Source organism: Quercus lobata, chromosome 5 (assembly GCF_001633185.2).
Source record: "Quercus lobata isolate SW786 chromosome 5, ValleyOak3.0 Primary Assembly, whole genome shotgun sequence".
NCBI classification, from domain to species: Eukaryota; Viridiplantae; Streptophyta; class Magnoliopsida; order Fagales; family Fagaceae; genus Quercus; species Quercus lobata.
Genome location: NC_044908.1, coordinates 78284982 through 78311732, shown reverse-complemented (window position 1 = coordinate 78311732; position 26751 = coordinate 78284982). Strand labels below are relative to the sequence as shown.

General features: G+C 31.7%; 1 protein-coding gene across 1 annotated transcript; it reads left to right on the top strand.

Moving 5' to 3' along the window:
* Positions 1-3823: 3823 nt before the first annotated feature.
* On the top strand, positions 3824-26241 carry LOC115991204 (G-type lectin S-receptor-like serine/threonine-protein kinase RKS1). The gene is made up of 13 exons (XM_031114948.1): positions 3824-5126; positions 8510-8552; positions 9346-9514; positions 9736-9946; positions 10088-10325; positions 10716-10866; positions 10948-11242; positions 20475-21755; positions 24280-24464; positions 24691-24901; positions 25050-25287; positions 25699-25849; positions 25931-26241. The coding sequence occupies exons 1-13, from the start codon at positions 3824-3826 to the stop codon at positions 26231-26233; spliced, it is 4779 nt and encodes a 1592-aa protein (XP_030970808.1). The 3' UTR covers positions 26234-26241.
* The last annotated feature ends 510 nt before the right edge of the window (positions 26242-26751 follow it).

The window sequence follows — 26751 nt, the reverse complement described above, 5'->3', positions numbered from 1 at the left end:
TTTGTGGGTTTGGATGGTTGTTTATGACGTAATCCATAAGAATTACCCCATATTAGCTTCTTATCTTAGCATTAAAATTTGATTTTCAAATTTTAATTCAGATTTCAAGTTTCAAAGAATACATCTGAATTAATTCTATCTTTACACCAAATTTCATGATTTTAAACATATTTAGCACACTCACTTCTATTCTTGCCTTTGTATTTTTCTTCTTAGTATTTTATTTTACTATTGTTTCTCTTCTGATTTATTGTTTTGATTTACTGGAATGCTTATTATTATTTTTTTAAATTTTCCTTCTTGATGTTTATTTCAAAATTGTTCTATTAGACTTGGTATCTTTTATTTTTTGTACTGCTCAGGCTATTAGGTTCAGTTTATTGGCAGTGTTTTTAAATATGCAATTGTTGTTGTTGTTAGCTTTACTTATTTTCTTTTTCTTTTTTTTTTTCCTTTGATTTGTATATGAACTAAGAAATATCAGTTAGTTGTGAGTGTTTTGGTTGGATTAATTAAACAAACAAATTGATAACTAACGTATCTTACACACTTTGCAACAATTTTTTTCTTAAAAAAATGATTTTATTAGCCAAATTTCTCTGCTACTTATGAGATTTCAAATGATCCCGCGCATTGCGCGGGTTAAACACTAGTTATAATAATGCATGTGTTTCTCAATCTTCTTTTCCTCTTCTTTCTTGAGATTTTACTCTCATTCATGATTCATCCATAGACTTTAATCTCAAGGTCACCAATCGCGTGTAGCTCTCTGTCAACAATTTGTGCTTAGTGCAAGCTTCGGTGGAAGCTTCGGTGTTAAGATTGCAAATCTTCTTACACAAATTCATTATCAAAATCTCATGATAGTCAATAAAGCTTGCAACCTTTTTACCATAAAAAAGATTTCAACTTAGAAGTTAAGGGTTAGATAGATTTTGAAAACTTCCACCCCGTAGAAAGGTTTAGATTTTAGAAAATTCCATCCGGTGGAAATCCTCAGGAATAGACCTTTTTACCATAAAAAAGATTCCAACCTAGAAATTAAGGTTTTGATAGATTTTAAAAACTTCCACCCCATAGAAAGGTTTAGATTTTAGAAAATTCCATCTGGTGGAAATCCTCGATTTAACAACCAGACTTGTAGAACAAACTTTTGAACAGCTTTCCTGGCTGGTGCTGAGATTCAAAAATCCTGAGACCACAATTTTATGTGCCATAACTCTAAAGTAGCAAATTTTAAGTGGTAAAAAAAGAAAATTATGAGTTTATGTGAAAATGATAAATAATTAATTATAATCCATCTGTCATATATATAGTTGTGAAAAAGTATATGAAAAATGTTATGGTTCTAAAATAACTCATTGAATTTAGGACTCAGATATAATTATTCGATCGTCTTAACTTACATGACTACATTTTCATTGACGGATGGAAGTAAAGTCATAGTCTATGTCTACTTCAGCCAAAATCTCATTCACGCTAGCTTCGTTAACCGTGTGGGACGTGCAATAATCCATATAACGTAGTGCCCATTTGGTTAATTCAAGGCCGTAATCTTATTCTGTGGGCATGTCATCAAAAAAAAAAAAAAAAAAAAACCCTAATCCTGTGAGAGGTACAGTAATTTAAGGCTATATTTGATTATATTATCTATTCTCTCCCTTCTTTTCAGAAATTGTGTTTCCCTTTACATTATCACATAAAAAAACTTTTATAAGTAGATCATTGTAACTGTTTTTCCTTAGTAAATTATTGTTGAAAAAAACATTTTAGTTTCTATATTTTGAGATCATTGTTAATTTGGTCCTTATATTTTCATAACAATTAATTTGATCTCTGTTATTTTTAACTTAAAGTAAATTTGGTTTCTATCATTAACGCACTAACGGAAAATGCTTATATGATTAATGGTGTACTTTTTAGCATACACATGGCAAAAATATATATAAAATCAAATTATTAATGTTTAAAGGGCCACATAAGCATTTCAATAGCAACAAAAAAAGCCGTGTCAGACCAAAAACTAATTTTAAAAAAATAAAGAAAATTATTTTTTTAATAAAAAAATTTCTCAATTTCTTTAATTTTCTTGTGTATTCTTGCACATATATATATATATATATATATATATTTTGCCACATTTATGCTAACATAGCACACCATTAGCCACATAGGCATTTTTCATTAGTGAGTTAATGGTAGGGACTAAGTGTCCGTTTGACAAAGATTATTTTTACCAACTTTTTTTAGTATTCAGCTTATTTTTGCTACTATTCATGGGTTGCACTATACTATTTTAGCTAACTTTTACCTTTATTTGCAGTATTTTCAACAAAAAGATTTTAGTTTCAGCAAAATAAGTAGATCCCAAACAAACCCTAAATGGACTCTAAGTTAAAAATAACATGAACCAAATTGACTGCTATGAAAATGTAGGAATCAAATTGACTGTGATCCCAAAATATATGAACTAAAATTATGTTTTCTCCTTAATCATTTACATGTCTAGGTCTCCAGAGTGGTTTTTTCATCAATGATGTTCATTTTTGGTTTTCAACTTAATTTGTTACCAAATCTTGAATATTTTGTTTATTATTTACTGCTTTAAGATTTGATACTTAATAACTAGGTGACTTACCAATAAATCCATAATAATTTCGGTTAATAAACTTATCTAGGTTTTTTTTTTTTTTTTAATATTTTGGTAATTAGGGGAGTGTAGATTTGAATTCTAGATATCTATGTAGGAAACACCAGAATGTACTAACTAGTTGAACTATAAAACTCTTATTAGTGAATATATATTTCTATTAGATTTGTAGACGATAAACATTCAATTTCAAATTTTTTTTTTTTAATGCTTGAATATTAAAAAGTGTTTGGTTCATTCTTGTGAACCTTAAATATGAAATGTGGTTTGGTCTACACAATTTTAGACTTTTTTTTTTTTCCATAAAATTAGTATCGAAACTTTTCAAAAATAGCTCATTAATAAATGTCTAAAGGTATTCATTAACCGGATCTTTTTTAGCAATATTTTTTATTATAAAAAAAGTTTTTTTTTAATTTTTTTAATTTTTTTTTTTATATATAGAATTTTACACAAACCCTAAAAGAAAGTTGCCTTTTGGGGTGTGTAAAATTGTGTAAAAAAAACTTGTGTGCAACAAGTTTAACCTTTTTTTTTTTTTTCCTGTTGAGAAAATTAGTAGAAGTACGTAATGAAATGTATTTTTTTTTTCTTTTTTTAGGTTTAAGATTTACAAATTTCTATTTTTGTTGTTGGCTTACTATTTTTTTTTTTTTTTTTTTTTTTAAGGAACAAGATATTATAAGAAGATCATATTCAAAAGTTATTTCACTAATGGGTTCTAGTTAGCTGAACTGGTAAAATCTCTAATAATTGAATAAGAGATCTAGGGTTCAATTCCCACCTGTTCAAAAAATTGATTTTTTGAACAGTGTCTTGATCTAAGGTCATAGTCATGGTCTTCAAAATTTTAAATTAGGGGTCAAGTAAAACAAATATAAATATAAATTTTTAGTTTTTGAACCTCTGGAGTTTCTTTTGAACCCTGACTGTACATGGGGTCGCCCCTGTCGGCAGTTTGGTATTCATGCACCACATCTCAATCTGTTTCATACTATAAAGCTCAGCAATGATGCAAGTACTTGAAGGTCAACACGCTAATAACAAGTGTGGATGGAATTATATGTCATGAATAGTGAGCTTCGGCTTGAGGTATTAAAATGAAGTCATACACATGCATTTAGATGCTCTTATTTCGTACTCTCATGTCCTACAATCTTCATTGGAAAAACCATGAATCCTGCTAAATCCTTATTGAAATCAGTATTAATATTACCTCTCTCCCTTCTTTTCCCAATTTGCGTTTCCCTTGATACCATAACACCAGACCAGCCCATCAAGGATGGTCAAACTCTAGTCTCAAACCAAAAAACCTTTACACTTGGATTTTTCAGCCCTGGCAATTCCAACCGCCGCTACGTTGGAATTTGGTATTACCAAATTACCGAACAAACCATTGTGTGGGTTGCAAATAGAGACAATCCCCTCAATGATAGCTCGGGAATCCTATCCATCAACAGTCACGGAAACCTTGTCCTCCACACCCAAAATCAAACCCTTCCTATTTGGTCCACGAATATTGCTTCAGTCTCATCAACAAACTATTCTATCTCTATGGCTCCGCTCTTAGATGTTGGAAATCTTGTTTTGGTTCAACAACATAGCCAAAGGTTCTTATGGCAAAGCTTTGATTATCCCACCAATACTATTCTTCCTTTTATGAAACTTGGGCTGGACCGGCAGACTGGGTTGAGTCAATACTTAACATCTTGGAAGTCTAAAGATGACCCGAAAACAGGTAAGTACTCATATAAAATTGACCCAATTGGGTACCCCCAGTTGTTGTTATACAAGGGTCAAACTCCATTGTGGCGGGCTGGATCTTGGAGTGGCCAAGGATTGACCGGTGTACCAGAAATGAAATCTAAATTATATAATTCCGACGTGAATGTTAGTTTTGTGAATAATAAAGACGGAATCACCATTATGTATAGTATAACTGAGCCCGATATTTACTCTAAAATTATTTTTGTCTTAGGTGAATCAGGAACATTTGGGAGGTACACTTGGGGTGATGGTAAATGGGTTAGGTTTTGGTTCAACCCAAAAGAGTCATGCGATATATATTTAAGTTGTGGTCCAAATAGTTATTGTGACCCATATAAGGGGGAGGAGTTTGACTGCACGTGCTTACCCGGGTTCAAACCCAAGTCACCTCTTGATTGGAGCATTAGAGATGGGTCAAGTGGGTGTGTACGGAACCAAGGGGTGTCCACTTGTAAGAGCGGAGAAGGGTTCATCAAGTTGGCATGTGTGAAGGTGCCCGATACTTCAATAGCACATGTAGACATGAGTTTAAGTTTGAAAGAGTGTGAGCAGGAGTGCTTAAGGAATTGTTCTTGTATGGCTTACACAAGTGCAGATGAGAGTGAGGAAGGGATTGGATGCTTGACATGGCACGGGGACTTGGTCGACATAAGAACATTTTCTAATGAAGGACAAGATTTATACATACGCGTGGATTCGATTGTACTAGGTAATACTTTAAGTAATACTTGCCAATGTCTTTTTAATTATTGTTACCATATTAATTGCTTGTGTGCTTAGGTTAACTATAGTAAAAAGGTACCATAGACATGTAACCAAAAACAAAAACAAAAAAAAACGATAAAAGAAAATTGTAGGGTGCTTAGGTGAAATCACATTAATTGCACATTTGATACACTGAATGAGGATTACTAAACAAAAGTAATCGTAATCTTTATTACTAGGACTAAAACTTGGTTAAGTTGTATTTTAGGAAACATCTTACTCATACAATTATATTTCATAATAAATAATATTTTTTTAAAAAAAATTTGAGAGAGAAATTAGTTAATTTTTGATATTTTTTATTTTCATAATTGTTAGGTATATATGGAATGTTTTATTATTTGGAAATATATTAATTTTAAAAGTTATTATACCTACTAAGGACTAACTATTACAACTATTTTAGAAGGGAATACTTATTTCTCATTTTAAAGAAAATGTATTCACAAAGAATGACTATTCCTTATACTAAAAAGATAACCAAACTACCGAATAACTAAACAATTAAAATAACTATTATATTACAGTATTTATTACAGTTTACCAAACGTACCATTTTTTTATTCTGACATGATATAATAGCTATCTCACATTTCCTAACACTTTCTAATATTTAGCACATATAGAGAATCCAGATTTTATGCATGTTGCAAAAAATTTATACATAGTTTTGTTAAAACCGTCCAAAAAATGAAGGGAGTCAATACCTTACCAGAAACTGTTTCGGTTTAGTTATGAGAACAATATATTTCGGTATCGGTTAATACCGATGTACCATTTCGAGGTTACCGCTAATATAATAATAATTTTTATTTTTATTTTTATTAACATTTAAAACAAATAAATTTGATAGTCTTTAAATAATTATTAGATAAAGGAAAATTATTGTGTACTCCTGGAGTACCATAAATGCGTATTCCCTCCTCTCACATGAATGGTGGATCCCACTAATTAAATTCATGGTAAAATCCACCATTTATATGAGAGAAAAGAATACATATTTATGTTATTTCGAAAGTACTTAATAATTTTCCGTGGATCAATATATACTATTGTAGTGTTAGTCAATACCATAAACATCTTCATTAACTCACTCCCAGTCCATTTTTAAAAATAAAAAATAAAAGCCCAATCCCTTTATGTTCAAAAAATAAAAGCCCAATCTCTTTTTCCAATTCATTTTTTCCCTTTTATTTTTCCTCCACCGTCTCAGCTAGTCTACTTTATCTTTTTGTTTATTTATTTACTTTTTATTACTATCTCATCTATATTTATATATAAAACCGAAGCCTTTGAAACTCCCACAATTTTCCACATCATCATTTTAATTTAAAAAAATTTTAATTTTTAAAACTAAATAGTGAGAGAGTCCTAACAGGAGTCTCTTTTATATATATATATATATATATATATATAAGAGACAAAATCTTTGAAAACCCTAAAGCAATCTCCTCTATCTGTCTCCACTAAGAGAGAAAACCCTAAACTTCAATTTCTTTGGTACGCTTGCTATTGTTTTTTCTCTTTTTTGTGAATTAGTTTTTTTTTGCTTTTGTTTTGTATGGAGTAGTACTTTACAATATATAGTATAACTACAAATATTGTAGTAAGTTTGCTAACTTTTTGTGTGGTTCAAAGATACTATATTCTATATTATTTTAGATTATATTACCTTAAGCTTTACCTTATGGAGACGTATGTACAAGTTTTCAATTCCTTTTGTGTGGATATTTTCTCACAGCTGTGGAGTAAGGTATATGCACTATATGTTATCTTATGTTTTCTCTTATGGTGTCATGCTTCTTTATTTATTAATTAAAGATTATGTTGGAAGCCTATATTATTTGCACCTTCAAAGTGTTCGACAATGTTTGAACCAAATTTTTCATCAATTAGGAAGAATTGGATAAAAAAAACTTAGAAAAGCTTTCCATCCTTACTGAAATTGTCTCGCAATAATGACTTTTTTTTTGTTTTGTTTTTATAATTTGTAGGTTCTGAATGTTTTGATTTTTAATTTTATTGTCTTTAGAAAGTTTGACCATCTAAATTTTTGGGTTCAATTTTTTGCAATATTTGAAACAGTTTAGCAAATTTCAACTGTTATAATTATGGATTATTCTCTTGAAGGTAACCTATCTTTCTCTTATATTTCTCTATTTGGTAGTCATATATATTTTGTTTTGTTTCAATAATTTCTAAGCACTGCCAGTAAATTTTCTGATTTTTTTTTTCCCCTTTCGAATGTTTTAACATCAGAACTTTTTAATTATTTTTTTTTCAATATCTAAATTTGGCTTATTCATCAAATTGTAACTCAAAAAGATAGGAGCAATTCATGCAATAGTATAGTTTCATAATCAATTTAAAATTTTATAAAATTATTTTAGTCTATTATAAATAGGTAAGTTCTCGTGCGTTGCACGGGTTTCCGACTAGTTTCTCTTTAATTCTCATCCACTGACACAGTACCCCACGTTGTCCTTCAGTACTCCCTCACAAATCTGCTTCTCTCATTTTCTCTCTAGTCTCTCACGCACACTTTTCTCATCAAAAGATTTAAAACTAACCCCATAATCACACTAAGTTCTATTTCTCTCTTTCCCTCATAGATCATCTTCTCTCTCGCAAGTTGCTTCTCCTCACTCAAACGTTGCACCGGCTGCTCCAGCCACCCTGTGCTTGAGCTACACTGCCACTATCGTGCCTCCTATCTATCTTTCTCTCTCTCTCTCTTCTTTTTATTTATTTATTTATTTATTTGCAAAGGAATTACATTCCGGGCCGAAATGCATTTTTCAGCCGGAATGATCGAAATTCGCCGGAAAGGCCGGTACAAACCGGAATGGTCCGGTATTTAAAATGAAACGAAATAAGGATCTGCCGGTACCGGATTATTCACCGGTACGAAAAATTCCGGCTATACCGGCCGGTACGAAACGGTATTGACTCCCAATATCATAATCTTTGCATTTCTCTATCTTCTCTTTGTCTTAAATTTTTCCAAACTTTTATGAAATGGTTTGACAAGTTGAAGAAATTGTTTAAATTTTGTAAATTCCTGACATCATAAGAATTTCTACAATTATATTCATTACTTTTGTCCCGCTGCTATATATGTAACACTAGTTTTGATGTGAAAACCGGTTTGTGCTTTTTTTTTTTAACTAGCACATTCTCCTTAATCACATTGTTTCCTCCTTAGTCCTTACACTCTTGTTTCCCAATAAAATTGCATCAATACTATCGTATTTATGTTCAATTACCTTTTCAAATTTATGAGGTCACTATGAATAATAAATAAATATATATATTTTTCTACCTTAGCTCAATATGCCAAGAAAAATGGTATTGCTCGAAAAACAAGGATGTTGGCAATTTTGGGAGCTCCTGTTGCTGTAATGGTTCTTTTTGTGGTCTCAATTGTGTATTGGTTGGTAATGAAGAAGAAAAGAGGTAAAGCAAGTCTTTACTCAGTTTTTTTTTTTTAAATTGAAGTAGTTTCTTTTCACTTATTTTTGGTAAATTATCTAGTGAAAAAATGCTAGTAAGGTGACTCAAGAGTGCATTTGGCTTTTACTTATTTTTGGTAAATTATCTGCATAGTATTTATTAAAAGATATAGGTTTTGGTAAATTTAAAATTAAAGGGTAACAAAAAATTAAAAACTACCTTATTTCTAAAATAAAAGTTAAAAGTTAGGAAAAAAAAAAAAAAAACCTAAAACAAAAAAAGCAAAAAACTACAAATGTATGAGAGTTTCTAAAAGAATGGAATAACATGAAATAGAATATGATTTTTTTTCCCTAGTACCTTTAGGAGTTTATAAAAGAATGAATGGAAAGTAAAAAATAATAAAACTTTATTAATATACCATTTAACTTTTATTTTCCCTTTCTCAAAGATAGGGATGAAAGCAATATTTACCTCCATTTAATCAAAGGAATGAGCCGGAATGTTTATTAGAAAATAAAAGGAATGTGATTTTCATTGCATGCACAGATGTCCTTTAATTTCTTGTCTCTCAGCCTATCTATATCCAAATGCATTAGCTCCTTCCATTTACACATCTTCTTATCAATCAAATATGAACGTAGTAACTAATTATTTGTTAGTTGTTTTATAACAGGGAAGAGGCAAAGCACAAATTCATATGAATCTAGTGCCTGTAGTTTACCAAACTTAGAAGACTCTACAAGTAGAAGGGACCTTGATGGAACTAGAACAGATTCAAATTTGCCAGTATTTGATCTCAAAAACATTATTGCAGCCACAGATAATTTCTCAGTTGCTAACTTGCTTGGTAAAGGTGGCTTTGGCTCAGTATATAAGGTATTCTCCTTATACAAGTGGCAACACCCAAAAAAGTAGATTAAGCTTAGTTCATGTGTGTTAATGCATCGAAAAATCCATCATGAATGTTTAGGTGCATTAATAATTTTACGTGTATGACTTCATTAGGTGAAATTGGGTTTGCCCGAATAATTAATTGGATTAAATTTCTATCAACAATTTCGTACTATGATAAAATGACCTATGTACTTTTATTTCAGGGTTTGCTACAAAATGGAATGGAAATAGCTGTGAAAAGACTATCAAAAAACTCAAGACAAGGAATAGAACAGTTCAAAAATGAAGTTGTGCTAATTGCTAAACTCCAACATAGGAACTTGGTGAGAATTTTAGGTTGTTGTGTTCAAGGAGAAGAGAAGATGTTAATTTATGAGTATTTGCCAAACAATAGTTTGGACTCTTATATTTTTGGTACGTACTCTTTTCACATAAACTTTAGGCATCATGACCACGAAAATGGTCCTCCAAATTCAAACATCATAATTCCTAGCATTAAGATTGTATATGTAATCACGAATGCAGACTAATCTATGTTCAAATATCTTCATTCAGATGGAACAAAAAGCTCATGGTTAGATTGGGGAAAGAGAATTGAGATTATTTGTGGAATTCCTCGAGGAATCTTATATCTTCATCAAGACTCAAGATTAAGAATTATCCATAGAGATTTAAAGGCTAGCAATGTTTTACTTGACACTGCATTGAATCCAAAAATTTCAGATTTTGGAATGGCTAGAATCTTTGGAGGGGACCAAATTGAAGCCAATACAAATTGTGTAGTTGGAACGTTGTAAGTGGGCTAAAGAAAAAATATATATTTATAGTTTTCAACTGATTACTATACTAATATTATTATATCTCATAGGAGTACAAACGGCTGCCCCTTTTTGCAAAAATAATGGACTTCTTTCATTTTATTTTTTTTGATAACTTAACAGTTGGAAGAGGGGGGATTTGAGCATGGGTGCCTCCTTTGAAAAAATCAAGAGGTTCCAGTTAAATTACCAGGTTTTTAGAAAATTTTATCTTTTATTAGTTCAAATGTTATGTGTAATGCTATTGAACAAAGGATTTTCTTGAATAATTTTTGTTTAATCATGAACTATACTCAATAATTTTCTTTAATTTTTTTTAATAATATGCAATGCTCAATTGTTTTCTTTTCATTGTATTACAACAGCGGTTATATGTCACCCGAGTATGCAATGCAAGGATTATTTTCAATAAAATCCGATGTATTTAGTTTTGGGGTGTTGCTATTGGAGATCATTACTGGCAAAAGAAACACCAACTATTATCATAATGGTCCTTCCTCAAATTTGATTGGACACGTAAGTACATGTGGAAATAATGATATGCAATAATAGCCCTGTTGTATTGTATTTAGCCTAATATGAATATGTTGTTAATAGATTTGGGACCAATGGAAAGAAGGAAAAGCCATGCAAATAGTTGATCCATCACAAGGTGAGACATACCCTGCTAATGAAGTATCAAGATGCATTCAGATTGGGCTTTTGTGTGTGCAAGAACATGCAACAGATCGACCGACCATGTCAGCAGTTGTTTTCATGTTGAGTAATGACACACCCCTTCCTTCACCAAAGCAACCTGCGTTCATTTTCAAGAGTGCCAGCAATACTAATGACCAAACAACTATTGAAGGGGCTAATTCTATAAATGAAATAACAATTACTAAAATAGATGGTAGCTAAAGTTAAAGCCCCACACTATTTGGAGCAATGTACTAATATGCCATTGCATCAAAAGATTGACTTCCTCTAAATCTAATCTACATTGTACACTATCATTTTATTATAGAAACCTAATATTTACAATGTAAATTATGACAAAAAAGAAGATTCTATAGAGTGATACAACGTGAAATGATATTATCTAGAACTTATGATGAATTCACTACTATCTTCCTAAAAAAATAAAAATAAATAAAAATAAAAAATTGATAGTTACAATATGTGAGGGGAGGATTTGAATCTTGAATGTCTTGAAAACATCAAGAGTTGCTAACTAGTTTAGCTTTAACAACAAGGCTCTTGGCCACTACCATCTCCTTTAACAACTTAATTTCCTATCAAGTGCTTTCTAAAAATTAATACACCAAGAGTTAAATTTTGTGCGGATAACTTCATCTGTTTTCCAAATAAGATGTCCAAATTATATAGTCAAATTTTTACAATAAATGTTTGAACAACGCGTCAAACTGGGTACAAATATGAGTTTGATCCAACCGGGTTCGAATCATAAATTTATTGGACTAAAAATATTGTTATTCCTATAACTCATACCCTTTTTTTGTTTAGGTTGGGTTGGTTTATCGGATCTGCATCTAATAATTTTCCCTTGCCTACTCCCTATAACCCAACAATCACAAATCTCCAACACAAGTCAGATCCAACAATTGCCGGTCTTTTCAGCTCCACCACCTTGGCAACCAATAATATTTTAGGACTTTAGCTGCAGCTCCACTATCTACCTATGTTCAAAACCCACCTCTCTCCCCCGCAAAATTTGGTTCATTTTGATCCACTTTGGCTAAGGGCTAGAGTTGGGGTCCCTCCTGGTCTTATAATGATGTTTGAGTCACTTAGAAAGCTGCTAAATGAGGGGAAGGTCAGTTTTGACTATTGGAAACTAATATTCATTGTCATTGAGCAATGTTCATCTTGAAAAAGGATGCATTGATTCTAGTTTTCCTGACTAAGCTCTATAAAACTGCTAAATGAGGGGAAGGTCAGTTTGAATCTTGTTTTCGAGGCCAATAGATGTGCAAAAGTGTCCTCAACAATCTTCTAATCCAATAGGTTTCCAAGGCCACCACCCTTTTTTCTAAAATTTGAATTTTACAAACACAGAACTTGCAATATCATGCACCACCCTATTGCCAAATTTGGGGATCAAAACACCTATAGGAATATTTTTTTACCCGTCAACTAGAGACTTGATGAATGACTTGGTCAATTCCATAACATTTATGATTTTTCTCTAGTCCCATCGCTACTTATATCTAAGAAAAGTGCTTTTTAACTGGTTAGAACTTAAAAAAAAGTGAACCAAACGATCTTCCTGTCAATGATAAACTGAAATAATAAACTTTAATTCTTCATGAACACAAATTGGCTACCTGTGACTTGTTTTTATGCGAACTTTTCTGCTATTCAAGTTTTTTAATGTTCAACAAATAGTCACCTACGACCCATGGAAAGCTCAAGCAATTAAAGTCTTCCCGGCAATAAGTAACATGATACCATGCTGAGGCCATCTGCTAACGTTCATGCGTTTCGCAGCTCAGTTCAAACCATTCTTTGGCTTCATTTTGTAGCCTCTTCATTAAGAGCAAAATCGAATCCCTAAAATCACCATATCTCCCGTTATCACGCAGCGAATATGCAGCTCGATTTCGCAGATTACTTGTCAGCATTTCATCCTCAGTCTCAGCTTCATAATATTTCATTAAGCTACTCATTTTCTCTATATACTGGTCTTTGCGTTTTTCTGCAATTTCAAGGAAGGCCTTAAAACCATCCACTTCAAGATAATTATTGTAAGATTCTTTAGAAAACTTCTCCAATTGGACCAAGTTCGGCCTTTCTTGCACTGTTGACTCAACAGTGGCACGGTAGAGCTTCCCCAATACATTGTTGGAGGAATACATGGGTTTGTCTGTAATGATAATTTTTTGCTAAGCGTCTATAATGATAATTTATTAAACATAACAGTGTAAATTATACAGTATTAACTATAAACTTTATTGTCACATTTCACAATACCATTTATAAACATTAAATCAGTTATACACTTATACTTCTTATAAATAAATAAATAAAAAGAGTAATGCTGCAGCTAGAAATTATTTTACAACATTTTTACAAAAATGTTGATGTGGTCAATTTTTTATTGGTTTTCATTTATACCTACTATTAATATCATTTTTTTATCTATGAATAATTACTCACCACATCAGCAGTTTATAAATTTTTTTGTAAATTAATTTGTATTTCTAACATTATTATTAAAAAAAAAAAAGTTATTCAATAAATGAAAAATTAAAAAACAAAGGCAAGTTGTTGTCAACTCATCACGGGCTTTCAATCATGGTTAGGTCCCCAATTACGTGTACCTATAACCTAGTTAACCAGTTGGGCTTAGTGAGTCCGGCCTTGTTAGGCAACAATAAATTGAAAATTTATACTAAAAACTTAAAAGTTAGTATAAGAATTGAGTCTAGCTAGTGTCCAGTTACACTAATTCATCTGGACGTTAAACCTAATCTAAGTCAATAAGTAAAAGCCTCTTATAGAATTATTACTCATTAAGCGTAACCCAGTGGTTGTAAATAATAATATCTTTTGGTGTTTTATGCCAACTTCTCCTCCCCATGTTTCTCCCAAAAAAAAAAAAAAATTCTCCTTCCGATATTTACCATTTTTTTTTTTAATTTTTAAAAGTGAACTATTTCATCAGTTATTGCAAAAGTTATGGTTATCATCGTAGAAAAACTATTATAAATATGACGTTAAGATCTTTGTAATACAATATTTTTTTTCTACAATTTTTTATAAGAAAAACTAAGGTTTAAATCCCTTCCTCATTTTTATAATCACCAAATTTAAAAAATAAAATAAAAATGATTATCAATATGTCATGGTTTGGCATAATTATTCAAGAATTCAATATTGCAACCCAAACCTCTTTGTTGAGAAAAGGAGTGGATGTCCTCCTAGAATTTCATTAACCAATGTAAAAAATTAATTTAGCTCTAAACTAGTTTAGAGTTCTCTCCTTCCGACTCACTATATAGTGATTGAGACCATCCATTTATAGTTTTAGTCATACGACTTTTTTAAAAGATATACACGAATCGTCTTATAAATCATCAAGTAGTGAGTTAGAAAAGATAGCTCTACACTAGTTTGGAATTATAACTTTGACAATCATGCCATCATTTACGTAATCAAATGGCTTAACACTTTTGATAAATGAATCTGCAAGTATTCATTTAATTCCAAACTTGCACCTAGCGAAAAAAGAAAAAGAAAAAAGAAGATTAATAACAGGCATTTACAAGCTCTAAAGCCATATAAATTCCAAATTAAAAGTATTTTGGCACTCCTTTCTTAATTGAGTTTAAATTCAAACTGGATGTGAAATTGCCATTTTTCACCCTTTAATCCTAGCACGCTACATTAGCATATTAAAAATTAGTGAATAGGTAGTGTCACACACAATCACAACTCATCAAAACCCATATGCATTCTCTTTCTACAACTCTCACCGGGTGTTGTCATCGTCTCTAGTGATGGCTCTCACTCTTTCTCTCTCTCTCTCTCACACCAACCCAAACCCACAGCTGAGCCTACTTGTTTTGCCTTTCAATTTCTCTCCAAACCCAAATATGGGTTATGCATAACTAATGTTCTCCTCATTTAACTTTTGCTTTCTTGTGAAAAATATGCATAATACACTAGATCTAAAAAAGTTTTTCATATACAGTAGAAAGGAGAAGTTGAGAGAGGTGGTGAGGGAGAGAGGAAAGACTCGTTTGTGCCACTGTTTTCAGCCTAAGACTTTAGAATGTGGTATTCCTATGCTACTGTTGTATGAGTTTTTGCTCTAAAGATAGGATTTCAAGTGTAAAACGTGCCTTGTCCTGTTGGATCTGATTTGGGGTTTTATATCAAACTCAGGATGCTCATAACTAATGTTCTCCTCATTTGAATTTGCTTTCTTGTGGAAAATATGCATAATACACTAGATCTATTAAAAAAAAATTCATATATAGTAGAAAGGAGAAGTTAAGAAAGGTGGTGAGAGGGAGAGAGGAAAGACTTGTTTGTGCCACTATTTTCAGCCTAAGACTTTAGAATGTGGTTCCTATGCTGCTGTTGTATGAGTTTTTTCTATAAAGATAGGGTTTCAAGTGTAAAACGTGGCTTGTTATGTTTGATATGATTTGGGGTTTTATATCAAATTTAGGATGCTCATAAGGACTCGTCTAAGCATAATGGTTGAAGCCATGATCCCTAATAATGTCAAACTAATGGCTATGGTTAAATTTTCTTTGTTTATGTAAAATGAAGTCTTGCTTTCGTCATTATTAAGGAAAATGTAATTGGCTATTAATTATTCCCTAGCCAATCTTAGCCTCTTGGGAAGCTGTCCTTGCTAGCTACATGCAACAAAAGCCAATAAAGAAGCCAGGTTGCTCCAAAATCCTCAAATGACAATGTCTTCAACCACATACAACAAGAGCCATAGGTCTTCATTTGGGTAAAAATTTTGGGCACGTGATCTTTCTGCATGAGCTCTAGGTCTACAAAGTGTCCCTAACCCATTTGGCAAAACCTGTGATCTAGGCACATGAAAAAAGTCCTAAAAAGTCAACCCACCCCAACCAAACCACTCCTTAAAATCCCTATTAAGGCACATGAGTTTGGACCATGCAAAAGAAAATAAAATAAGATAAAGAAACATGAATCGGGCACAGGAAGAAATGAGCTTGGCTTGCAGCGGGCATGTAGATTAATTTTCGCAAAAATTGGCATCAACAAGAGTTATGTTACGATTATAATAAAGTGATGAAATTTACTATTTCTTAATATCTTAAGTTTTTAGAATAATCAGTAATGTATCATAGTATCAAAGTAAGAGATCCTTAGTTTGATCTGTAACTTTACTCAACTATCTCCCATTTAAAATGTTAAAAATCTTAAATGTTGGGCCCTACTAATTGAGGGGGAGTTTGGCTATGTATGAGTGGGAGTATTAAAATTATGGTTAAGTGATTACCTTTAATTACTATTTCCTAACTATTTAAGTTTTTGGAAAATTGGTACTCTATCAAATTACGCCCCCAATTGGTGGAGGATAAGTCGGTGGAGGGTGAGGATTGAGCAGCAAAATTGGCTGGTGGAAGACCCAAATCATTTGATGCATGCATGCAGCCTATTGGTCAAATCATAATTCATGGGTAAGAAGATGGCCATGGAATTCATCGAGAGAATCTGATTTCGACTGAGTAGTTATAGAGGTCAAAAGAGTATCCTATATATATATATATATATTCAGATGGAAGACCACTAGACCAGCAAGAAAATAGGATAGAATCTCAGAATCACCTATTTAGATGGAGCGGTTGCCTTTCTTCGGAGTGGCAAGCTGGTAACGAGTCTGCTTTATCCTTGCACAAGATTAAGAAGAAAGCATCTATTCCAAAGTTTGCCAAACCCCACGAGAAGTGGTTAGTCCAACAATGTTGGATACAATTGGATCTGTGATAGTAGATACTTAAACATTTAGCAACAATTAATAAGTACAAAAAAAACGAGCAAAGTCAGGATTTCAAATCATGCATGGCTGAAGAGTATGAGGATGAAGGAATAGTTTTAGGAGGAGGGGCCATAATGCCATCAACATGATACAAAATTTTGTTGCCATTTCTGTAAGGTGGGAAAGTTGTTTTCCAAGAAAAGCTCTATTGTCATTGGTAATGAGATTCTGAGTGTAATTTGAGATTATATTGAGAGATAGTGTGGTTGAATCAACTGTAGAAGGATTGAATGAGATTCGGAGTGTAATTTGCTAGCATGTTGTAATATTCTTGGGAGCTTCTGTATCTATTTACTGGTGTACAGATTAGATTACATTTGAAGAACAAATAACATGACGTTATCAACTTCCTTCAACCAGGGACGGACCTAAGATTTTAAGTTAGTGGGGACCGGAGTATAAAGAAGAAAAAAAAAAAAAAAAAAAACTCTAAATAGGCATCCATATGATATTAAAAAATTAATAAATACAAAAAATCGTTGTTTTTAAATACATTAAGATGCAATCATTTACTAAAAAAAACAAAAATAAAAGCAAAATAATGGTTTTTTTTTTTTAAAGACTAGGTTGGCTAGGATTTTTTTTTTGTTGTTGAAGTTAGAGCATTCACAGTGATGCTGCTAAAAATTTTAGCTTTTAGCACCTTAAAAAGTTACTTTATCTATTTTACTATCTCACTTTACAATACACCCAACATCAAATGTTTTTTTTTTTTTAATCACTTCATTTAAAATAATATAAACAACTCGTTAAAATAATAAAAGAAGAGAAAGAATTTGAGATTTTTAATTGAAGAAATAGAAAGAATTTGAGTTTCTTAATTGTAGGAAGAGATATAATCTTAATAAAATATTGTATTTTATTTTTAACAACTTGATACAGTCAACTAGTATTTATACCAGTTTACTATATTAACAAAAAATTAGCTTTAACTTTTCTAATAACACATGAATTTTTGGTTTTTTGGTGGTAAAATTCTTTTTTTTTTTTTTGGCTAAAATACAATCATCATTATAAAGGTTTTTATTATTTTTATTAAGTTTTTATGTTAAATAGTTGCTATTTAGATGGAGTTAGCTAGGTTTGAGAAAAAGAGAACCTAAGATTTTGGACCCGGCCTTGGCCCCCACCTGCCGTCCCTGCCTTCAACTCACATTTGACTTGGTCTATGGTTCGTGATGCTTGAATTGAATTTTGCCGATTTATGCGTGCGTTTGTGTGCACACAACACAACGCCGTGGTATCGAAAACCTCAGTTACGCCAAATAGTGTCGTTTCCACTCAAGCAACTGTTCCCTGTAATGTGAACAATGTTGTTTCTATATGTTATCTCCTGAGGATCAGTTTTGTGTTTCAAACCCTGTCACTTTTAGTCTTAATAGATAGTATATATATTATAGTTATCTAAAGCACTTGTTTGATGTTTCTCACGTTTTATTAGTATAATAAAACGACGTGTTTCTCTTGAGATTTTACTCTCATTCATGATTCATCCATAGACTTTACTCTCATTGTCATAAATATTAAATAAACCTTTATGATTGTCAATAACTTGTGCTTAGTGCAAGATAATGCAAGCTTCGGTGTTCTTACACAAATTCGTCATAAAAACCTCACGATAGTCAATAAAGATTGCAACCTATATAGAAAGGTTTAGATTTTAAAAGACTTCCACCCAGTAGAAAATCCTAAAAATAACAACTTTCCTGGCTAGCTGGTGCTGAGTTTCAAAGATACTGAGGCCGCAATTTTATATGCCCATGGCGGCGCCATGTACAGTTCAGGGGTTCAAAACAACCACCTGAGCTAGCCATTTATATATATAATATTTTATTTTATTTGAACTTAAAAAAAAAATTTTGAACATCTTGTCTCTAAAATTTTTTTAAAACCACTTGAAATGAGTTTAAATATGATCATTTTAACAATATTTTGGTCTTTTTAAACACAAAAAAAAAAAAAAAAAAAAAAAAAAAAAAAAAAGGTCCAACAACAAACCAATTTTATCTAAAATTTGGGGAGGGGGGTGACTTAGATCTTAACAAATTTGAAATAAACTAATGGAAAATTCATAGTTTACATTGTATTATCAATATAAGATTTACATTGTTTTAAAACAAATGTAATATTGTATATTTTTTGCTAATGTGTACAGTATAATTATTTGTAATATAAACTTTACATTGATTCTAAACAAACTTGTACAATATAATTTTCTACAATGTAAATCTTACATTGATAGTTCAGTATAAACATATAGTTCACCTAAACTAATAGATAAAAGTATTTTAAGCAGTAATAATAAAATTAGCTTAGCAAAAAAATTAATATGCTTGTTGTATTAAGAAAAAAATGTCAAATGAACTTATACTTTATTTTTTTTTTTATTCTATTGCTAGTGCATACAATAGACAAATTTATAATAAAGAAACAATGTTGACTGCAAGATAAATTTATTACCCAAAATGCATCTTCTTATCGACTCCTCTAAAAAAAATCCTAAAGCTACCACTAACTCTAACATAGCAAACTATAAATAGTAAATAAAGAAAATGGTGTAACAAACTATAAGTGGTAAAAAAAAGAAAATAACTTGTCTATGTAAAAATGACAAACAATACATATATATATATATAGAGGGTGTGACAAATGTTGTGATTTTAATATAACCCGTTAGGTATAGGACTCAGGTATTATTATAATATTACTCGACCGTCCGTTGTCTTACCTGACATGATTACATTTCCCGTAACCATTGACGGATGGAAGCAAAGTCAATTTCTATGTCAACTCTCGTCAAAACTTCATTCACGCCAGTTTTCTTAGCCGTGTGGGACGTGCAATCCAATGATCTATATAACGTAGTGCCCATTTGGTTAATTCAAGGCAGTAATCTTATTCTGGGGGCAGGTAATCTTATTCCGTGGGCATGTCATAAAAAATAAAAAAATAAATAATAAATAAAAAGGTGTTTGGTTCTTGAGTATTAAAGGTGTTTGGTTCTTGAATAATAAATAAAAAAGGTGTTTTGTAGATGATAAACAATCAATTTCAAATAATTCTTCTTCTCAAAAAAAAAAAAAAAAAAAAATTTTCAAATAATTCTTTTAATTCTTGAATATTAAAAGGTGTTTGGTTCACACTTGTGAACCTTAAATATGAAAATGTGGTTTGGTTCACATAAGTTGCACTTAGTGGAAGTGCCTTCTTCTATCTTATTTCTTCTACCTTTTCTTGTTCTAGAACAAGAAAAGGTAGAAGAAAAGAAGTCGAAGAGATCTCTTCGTCTTCTTCTTTTGAACCCCTGGACTGTACATGATCCCACCCCTGTCGGCAGTTTGGTTTTCCTGCACCATATCTCAATCTGTTTCATTCTAGAAGGCTTAATAAAGCAAATAAGAAATGACGCAAGTACTTGAAGGTCAACACGCTAAAAACAAATGTGGATATATGTGAATAGTGAGCTTCGGCTTGAGGTATTAATATGAATTAAGTAACACACATGCATTCAGATGCTCTTCTTACGCACTCTCATGTCCTACAATCTTCATTGGAAAAACCATGAATACTGCTAAATCCTTATTGAAATCAGTATTGCTATTACTTCTCTCCCTTCTTTTCCCAATTTGTGTTTCCCTTGATACCATAACACTGGACCAGCCCATCAAGGATGGTCAAACTCTAGTCTCAAACCAAAAAACCTTTGCACTTGGATTTTTCAGCCCTGGCAATTCCAACCGCCGCTACGTTGGAATTTGGTATTACCAAATTACCGAACAAACCATTGTGTGGGTTGCAAATAGACACAATCCCCTCAATGATAGCTCGGGAATCCTATCCATCAACAGTCACGGAAACCTTGTCCTCCACACCCAAAATCAAACCCTTCCTATTTGGTCCACGAATATTGCTTCAGTCTCATCAACAAACTATTCTATCTCTATGGTTCAGCTCTTAGATGTCGGAAATCTTGTTTTGGTTCAACAACATAGCCAAAGGGTCTTATGGCAAAGCTTTGATTATCCCACCAATACTATTCTTCCTTTTATGAAAGTTGGGCTAGATCGGCAAACTGGGTTAAGCCGATACTTAACATCTTGGAAGTCCCAAGATGACCCGAAAATAGGTAAGTACTCATTTAAACTCGATCCAATTGGGTGCCCCCAATTGTTGTTATACAAGGGTCGGACTCCATTGTGGCGGGGTGGAACTTGGAGCAACCAAGGATTGGCCGGTGTACCAGAAATGAAATCGAAATTATATATTTCCCTCATGAATGTTAGTTTTGTGAATAATCAAGATGAAATCACCATTATGTATAGTATAATTGAGCCCAATGATTACTCTAAAATTATATTTGTCTTAGGTGAATCAGGTACACTTGGGATGTACACTTGGGACAATGGTAAATGGGTCAAGTTATGTTACCCAAAAGAGTCATGCGATATATATTTAAAGTGTGGTCCAAATAGTTACTGTGACCCATACAATGGGGATGAGTTCGATTGCGTGTGCTTACCCGGGTTCGAACCCAAGTCACCTCTTGATTGGCACATTAGAGATGGGTCAAGTGGGTGTGTAAGGAACCAAGGGGTGTCCACATGTAAGAGCGAAGAAGGGTTCGTCAAGTTGGCAAGTGTGAAGGTGCCTGATACTTCAATAGCACATGTAGACATGAGTTTAAGTTTGAAAGAGTGTGAGCAGGAATGCTTAAGGAATTGTTCTTGTACAGCTTACACAAGTGCAGATGAGAGTGAGGAAGGGATTGGATGCTTGACATGGCATGGGGACTTGGTCGACATAAGAACATTTTCTAATGAAGGACAAGATTTATACATACGCGTGGATTCGGTTGTACTAGGTAATACTTTAAGTAATACTTGCCAATGTCTTTTTAATTATTTCTACCACATTAATTGCTTGTGTGCTTAGGTTAATTATAGTAAAAAGGTACTATAGACATGTAACCAAAAAAAATTGATAGAAGAAAATGGTAGGCTGCTTAGGTGAAATCACAATAATTGCACATTTGGTACACTGAATGAGGATTAGGAAAAAAAAGTAATAGTAATCTTTATTACTAGGAATAAAACTTGGTTAAGTTGTATTTTAGGAAACAACTTACTTATACAATTATATTTCATAATAAATAATATTTTTTAAATTGAGAGAGAAATTAGTTATTTTTTGATATTTTTATTTTCATAATTAGTAGGTATATATGGAAAGTTTGTTTATTTGAAAATATATTAATTTTAAAAATTATTATACCTAGTAAAGAATAACTATTCCAACTATTTTAGAGGAGAATACTTATTTCTCATTTTAAAAAATAGGCATTCACAAAGAATGACAATTCCTTGTATTAAAAAGGAGTCCAAATCTTCTATTCCACTCCTCCTGCTCCACTATATATATACTCTACAAATAAAAACATGCCACGTGTCCATCTACTTTATTAAATACTAAATTTATGCATTCTATTATTTCAATTACCTAAATAGGATGGGTTATTTATTTATTTATTTTAGGAAATTGTAATAATAGAAGGCATAAATTTAGCATTTAATAAAATAGATGGACACGTGATATGTTTTTATTTGTGGAGTATATAGTGAAGCAGGAAGAGTGGAATAGAAGATTTGGATTCATTAAAAGATAACCAAACTACTGAATAGCTAAACTATTGGAATAACTATTACATAACAGTTCTTATTACATTCTACCAAACATACCATTTCTTATTCTAACATGATATAATAGCTGTCTCACATTTCCTATAACTTTCTAATATTTAGCAGAATCCAGATTTTATGCATGTTGCAAAGAATTTAACATAGTTTTGTTAAACCGTCCAAAAACAATATCAAAATATTTCTATCTTCTCTGTCTTAAATTTTTTCAAACTCTTAAGAAACGATTTGACAAGTTGAAATTGTTTACATTTTGTAAATTCCTAGCATCGTAAGAATTTCTGCAGTTATATTCATTACTTTTGTCCCGTTGCTATATATGTAACACTTGTTCCATCTGAGGTTGATGTTTTGAAAACCGGTTTGCGCTTCTTTTTTTTTCCACGAGTGAATTTTGACCTCAATTAGGGAATCACACATTCTCCTTAAGCACATAGTTTCCTCCTTAGTCCTTACTCTTGTTTCCCTATAAAATTGCTTCAATACTAACCATTTATGTTCAATTACCTTCTCAAATTTATGAGGTCACTATGAATAATATATATATATCTATATTTTTTTTTTTTTTCTACCTTAGCTCAATATGCCAAGAAAAATGGTCTTGCTCGAAAAACAAGGATGTTGGCAATTCTGGGAGTTCCTGTTGCAGTAATGGTTCTTTTTGTGGTCTCCATTGTGTATTGGTTGGTAATGAAGAAGAAAAGAGGTAAGCAAGTCTTTCCTCAGTCTTTTGTTTGAATTGAAGTAGTTTCTCTTCACTTATTTTTTATCGCTAAGTCTAGTGAAAAAAAATGTTAGTAAGGTGACTCAAGAGTGCATTTGGCTTTTACTTATTTTTGGTAGATTATCTACATAGTATTTATTAAAAGATATAGGCTTTGGTAAATTTAAAATTAAAGGGTAACAAAAAATTAAAAACTACCTTATTTCTAAAATAAAAAAATAATTAAAAAAATTTAAAAAAAAAACCTACAAATGTATGAAAAGTTATAAAAGAATGGAATAACATGAAATAGAATATGATTTTTTTTTTTCCTAGTGCTTTTAGGAGTTTATAGAAGAATGAATGGAAAGTAAAGAATTATAAAACTTTATTAATATACTATTTAACTTTTATTTTTCCTTTATCAAAGATAGGGATGAAAGCAATATTTACCTCCATTTCATCAAAGGAATGAGGTTTATTAGAAAATAAACATTCCTCCTCACTTATCAAAGGAATGAGAAGGAATGTTCATTCACATGGGAGACATTAAAGAGAGAGAGAGAGAGAGAGAGAGAGATAAAAGAAAAAAGAATAAAAAAAAATCCTCAACTTAGACGATTTTCAAATTTGTAGAAGTTAAGGAAAATGTATTCCTAAAATCTTCTACAAAATAGAGTTAACAAACAGGACAAAGAAACTATAAAATGCATTTAATATAGAGATGAAAAGGGCTTTCTTTTCTTTTCTTTTTTTTTTATTTTTATTTTTTCCTTTTTTTTTTTGGTACTTTCGAATGAGTGATTTTCATTGCATAGATGGTATATTGAAGCAAGCCAGACAATTTCGTAAATGCTTGTCCTTTAATTTCTTGCCTCTCAGCCTATCTATATCCCAATGCATTGGCTCCTTCCATTTGCACATTCTCTTATCAATCAAATATGAACATATTAACTAATTATTTGTTAGTTGTTTTATAACAGGGAAGAGGCAAAGCACAGATTCATATGAATCTAGTGCCTGTCGTGTACCAAGCTTAGAAGACTCTACAAGTAGAAGGAACCATGATGGAACTGGAAGAGATTCAAATTTGCCAGTATTTGATCTAAAAAACATTATTGCAGCCACAAATAATTTCTCTGTTGCTAACCTACTTGGTAAAGGTGGCTTTGGCTCAGTTTATAAGGTATTCTCCTTATACAAGTGGCTGTGGCAACACCCAAAAAAATAGCTTAATCTTAGTTCATGTGTGTTAATGCATCGGAAAATCCATCATGAATGTTTAGTTGCATTAATGATTTTACTTGTACGACTTCATTAGGTGAAATTAGGTTTGCCAAATAATTAACTGAATTGAATTTCTGTCAACAATTGTGTACAATGATAAAATGACCTATGGATTTTTATTTCAGGGTTTGCTAAAAAATGGAATGGAAATAGCTGTGAAAAAACTATCAAAAAACTCAAGACAAGGAATAGAACAATTCAAAAATGAAGTTGTGCTAATTGCTAAACTCCAACACAGGAACTTGGTGAGAATTTTAGGTTGTTGTGCTCAAGGAGAAGAGAAGATGTTAATTTATGAGTATTTGCCAAACAATAGTTTGGACTCTTATATTTTTGGTACGTATTCTTTTCACATAAACTTCAAGCATCATGATTCAGGACCACGAAAATGGACCTCCAAATTCAAACGTCTTAATTCCTAGCATTGAGATTTTATATGTAATCACAAATGCCGACTAATCTAAGTTCAAATATCTTCATTCAGATGAAACAAAAAGGTCATGGTTAGATTGGGGAAAAAGAATTGAGATTATTTGTGGAATTGCTCGAGGGATCTTATATCTTCATCAAGACTCAAGATTAAGAATTATCCATAGAGATTTAAAGGCTAGCAATGTTTTACTTGACATTGCATTGAATCCAAAAATTTCAGATTTTGGTATGGCTAGAATCTTTAGAGGGGACCAAATTGAAGCCAATACAAATTGTGTTGTTGGAACATTGTAAGTGGGCTAAAGAAAAAAATATATATGTTTATCGTTTTCAACTGATTACTATACTAACATTATTATATCTTATAGGAGTACAAATTGCTACCCCTTTTTGCAAAAATGACTGACTCCTTTCAAATAATTTTTCATTTTATTTTTTTGATAACTTAATAGTTGGGAGAGAGGGGATTTGAACTTGGATCACTCCTTTGAAAAAATCAAGAGGTTTTCCAATTAAATTACCAGGCTCTTGAAAAATTACTTTTATCTTTTATTAGTTCAAATGTTATGTGTAATGTTATTGAACAAAGGATTTTCTTGAATAATTTTTGTTTAATCATGAACTATGCTCAATAGTTTTCTTTAATTTTTGTTTAATAATATGCAATGCTCAATAGTTTTCTTTTCATTATATTACAACAGGGGTTATATGTCACCCAAGTATGCAATGCAAGGATTATTTTCAATAAAATCTGATGTATTTAGTTTTGGGGTGTTGCTATTGGAGATCATTACTGGCAAAAGAAACACCAACTATAATCATAATGGTCCCTCCTCAAATTTGATTGGACATGTAAGTACATGTGGAAATAACGATATGCAATAATAGCCCTGTTTCATTGTATTTAGCCTAATATGAATATGTTGTTAATAGATTTGGGACCAATGGAAAGAAGGCAAAGCCATGGAAATAGTCGATCCATCACTAGGTGAGACATACCCTGCTAATGAAGTATTGAGATGCATTCAAATTGGGCTTCTGTGCGTGCAAGATCATGCAACAAATCGACCAGCCATGTCGGCAGTTGTTTTCATGTTGAGTAGTGACACACCCCTTCCTTCACCAAAGCAACCTGCATTCATTTTCAAGAGTACCTGCAATACTAAAGGCCAAACAACTATTGAAGGAGCTAATTCTATAAATGAAATAACAATTACTAAAATAGATGGTCGCTAAAGCTAAAGCTAAAGCCCCATACTATTTGGAGCAATGTACTAATATGCCATTGCATCATAAGATTGACTTCCTCTAAATCTACTTTACATTCTACACTGTTATTTTATTACAGAAACCTAATATGTATAATGTAAATTATGACAAAAAAGAAGATAATATATGATGATACAACATGAAATGATATTATCTAGAACTTATGATGAAATCTACTACTATCTCCTTAAACAGAAAAAACAAAAACAAAAAAAACAAATTGATAGTTACAATTGGTGAGAGAAGGATTTAAACCCTGAATGTCTTGAAAACATCAAGAGTTGCTAACTAGTTTAGCTTTAACAACAAGGCTCTTGGCCACTACCATCTCCTTAAACTACTTAATTTCCTATCAAGTGCTTTCTAAAAATTAATACACCAAGAGTTAAATTTTGTGTGGACAACTTCATCTGTATTCCAGATAAGATGTCCAAATTGAGTAACCTGAATTTAAACACCTACAGGAATATATTTTTACCTGTATC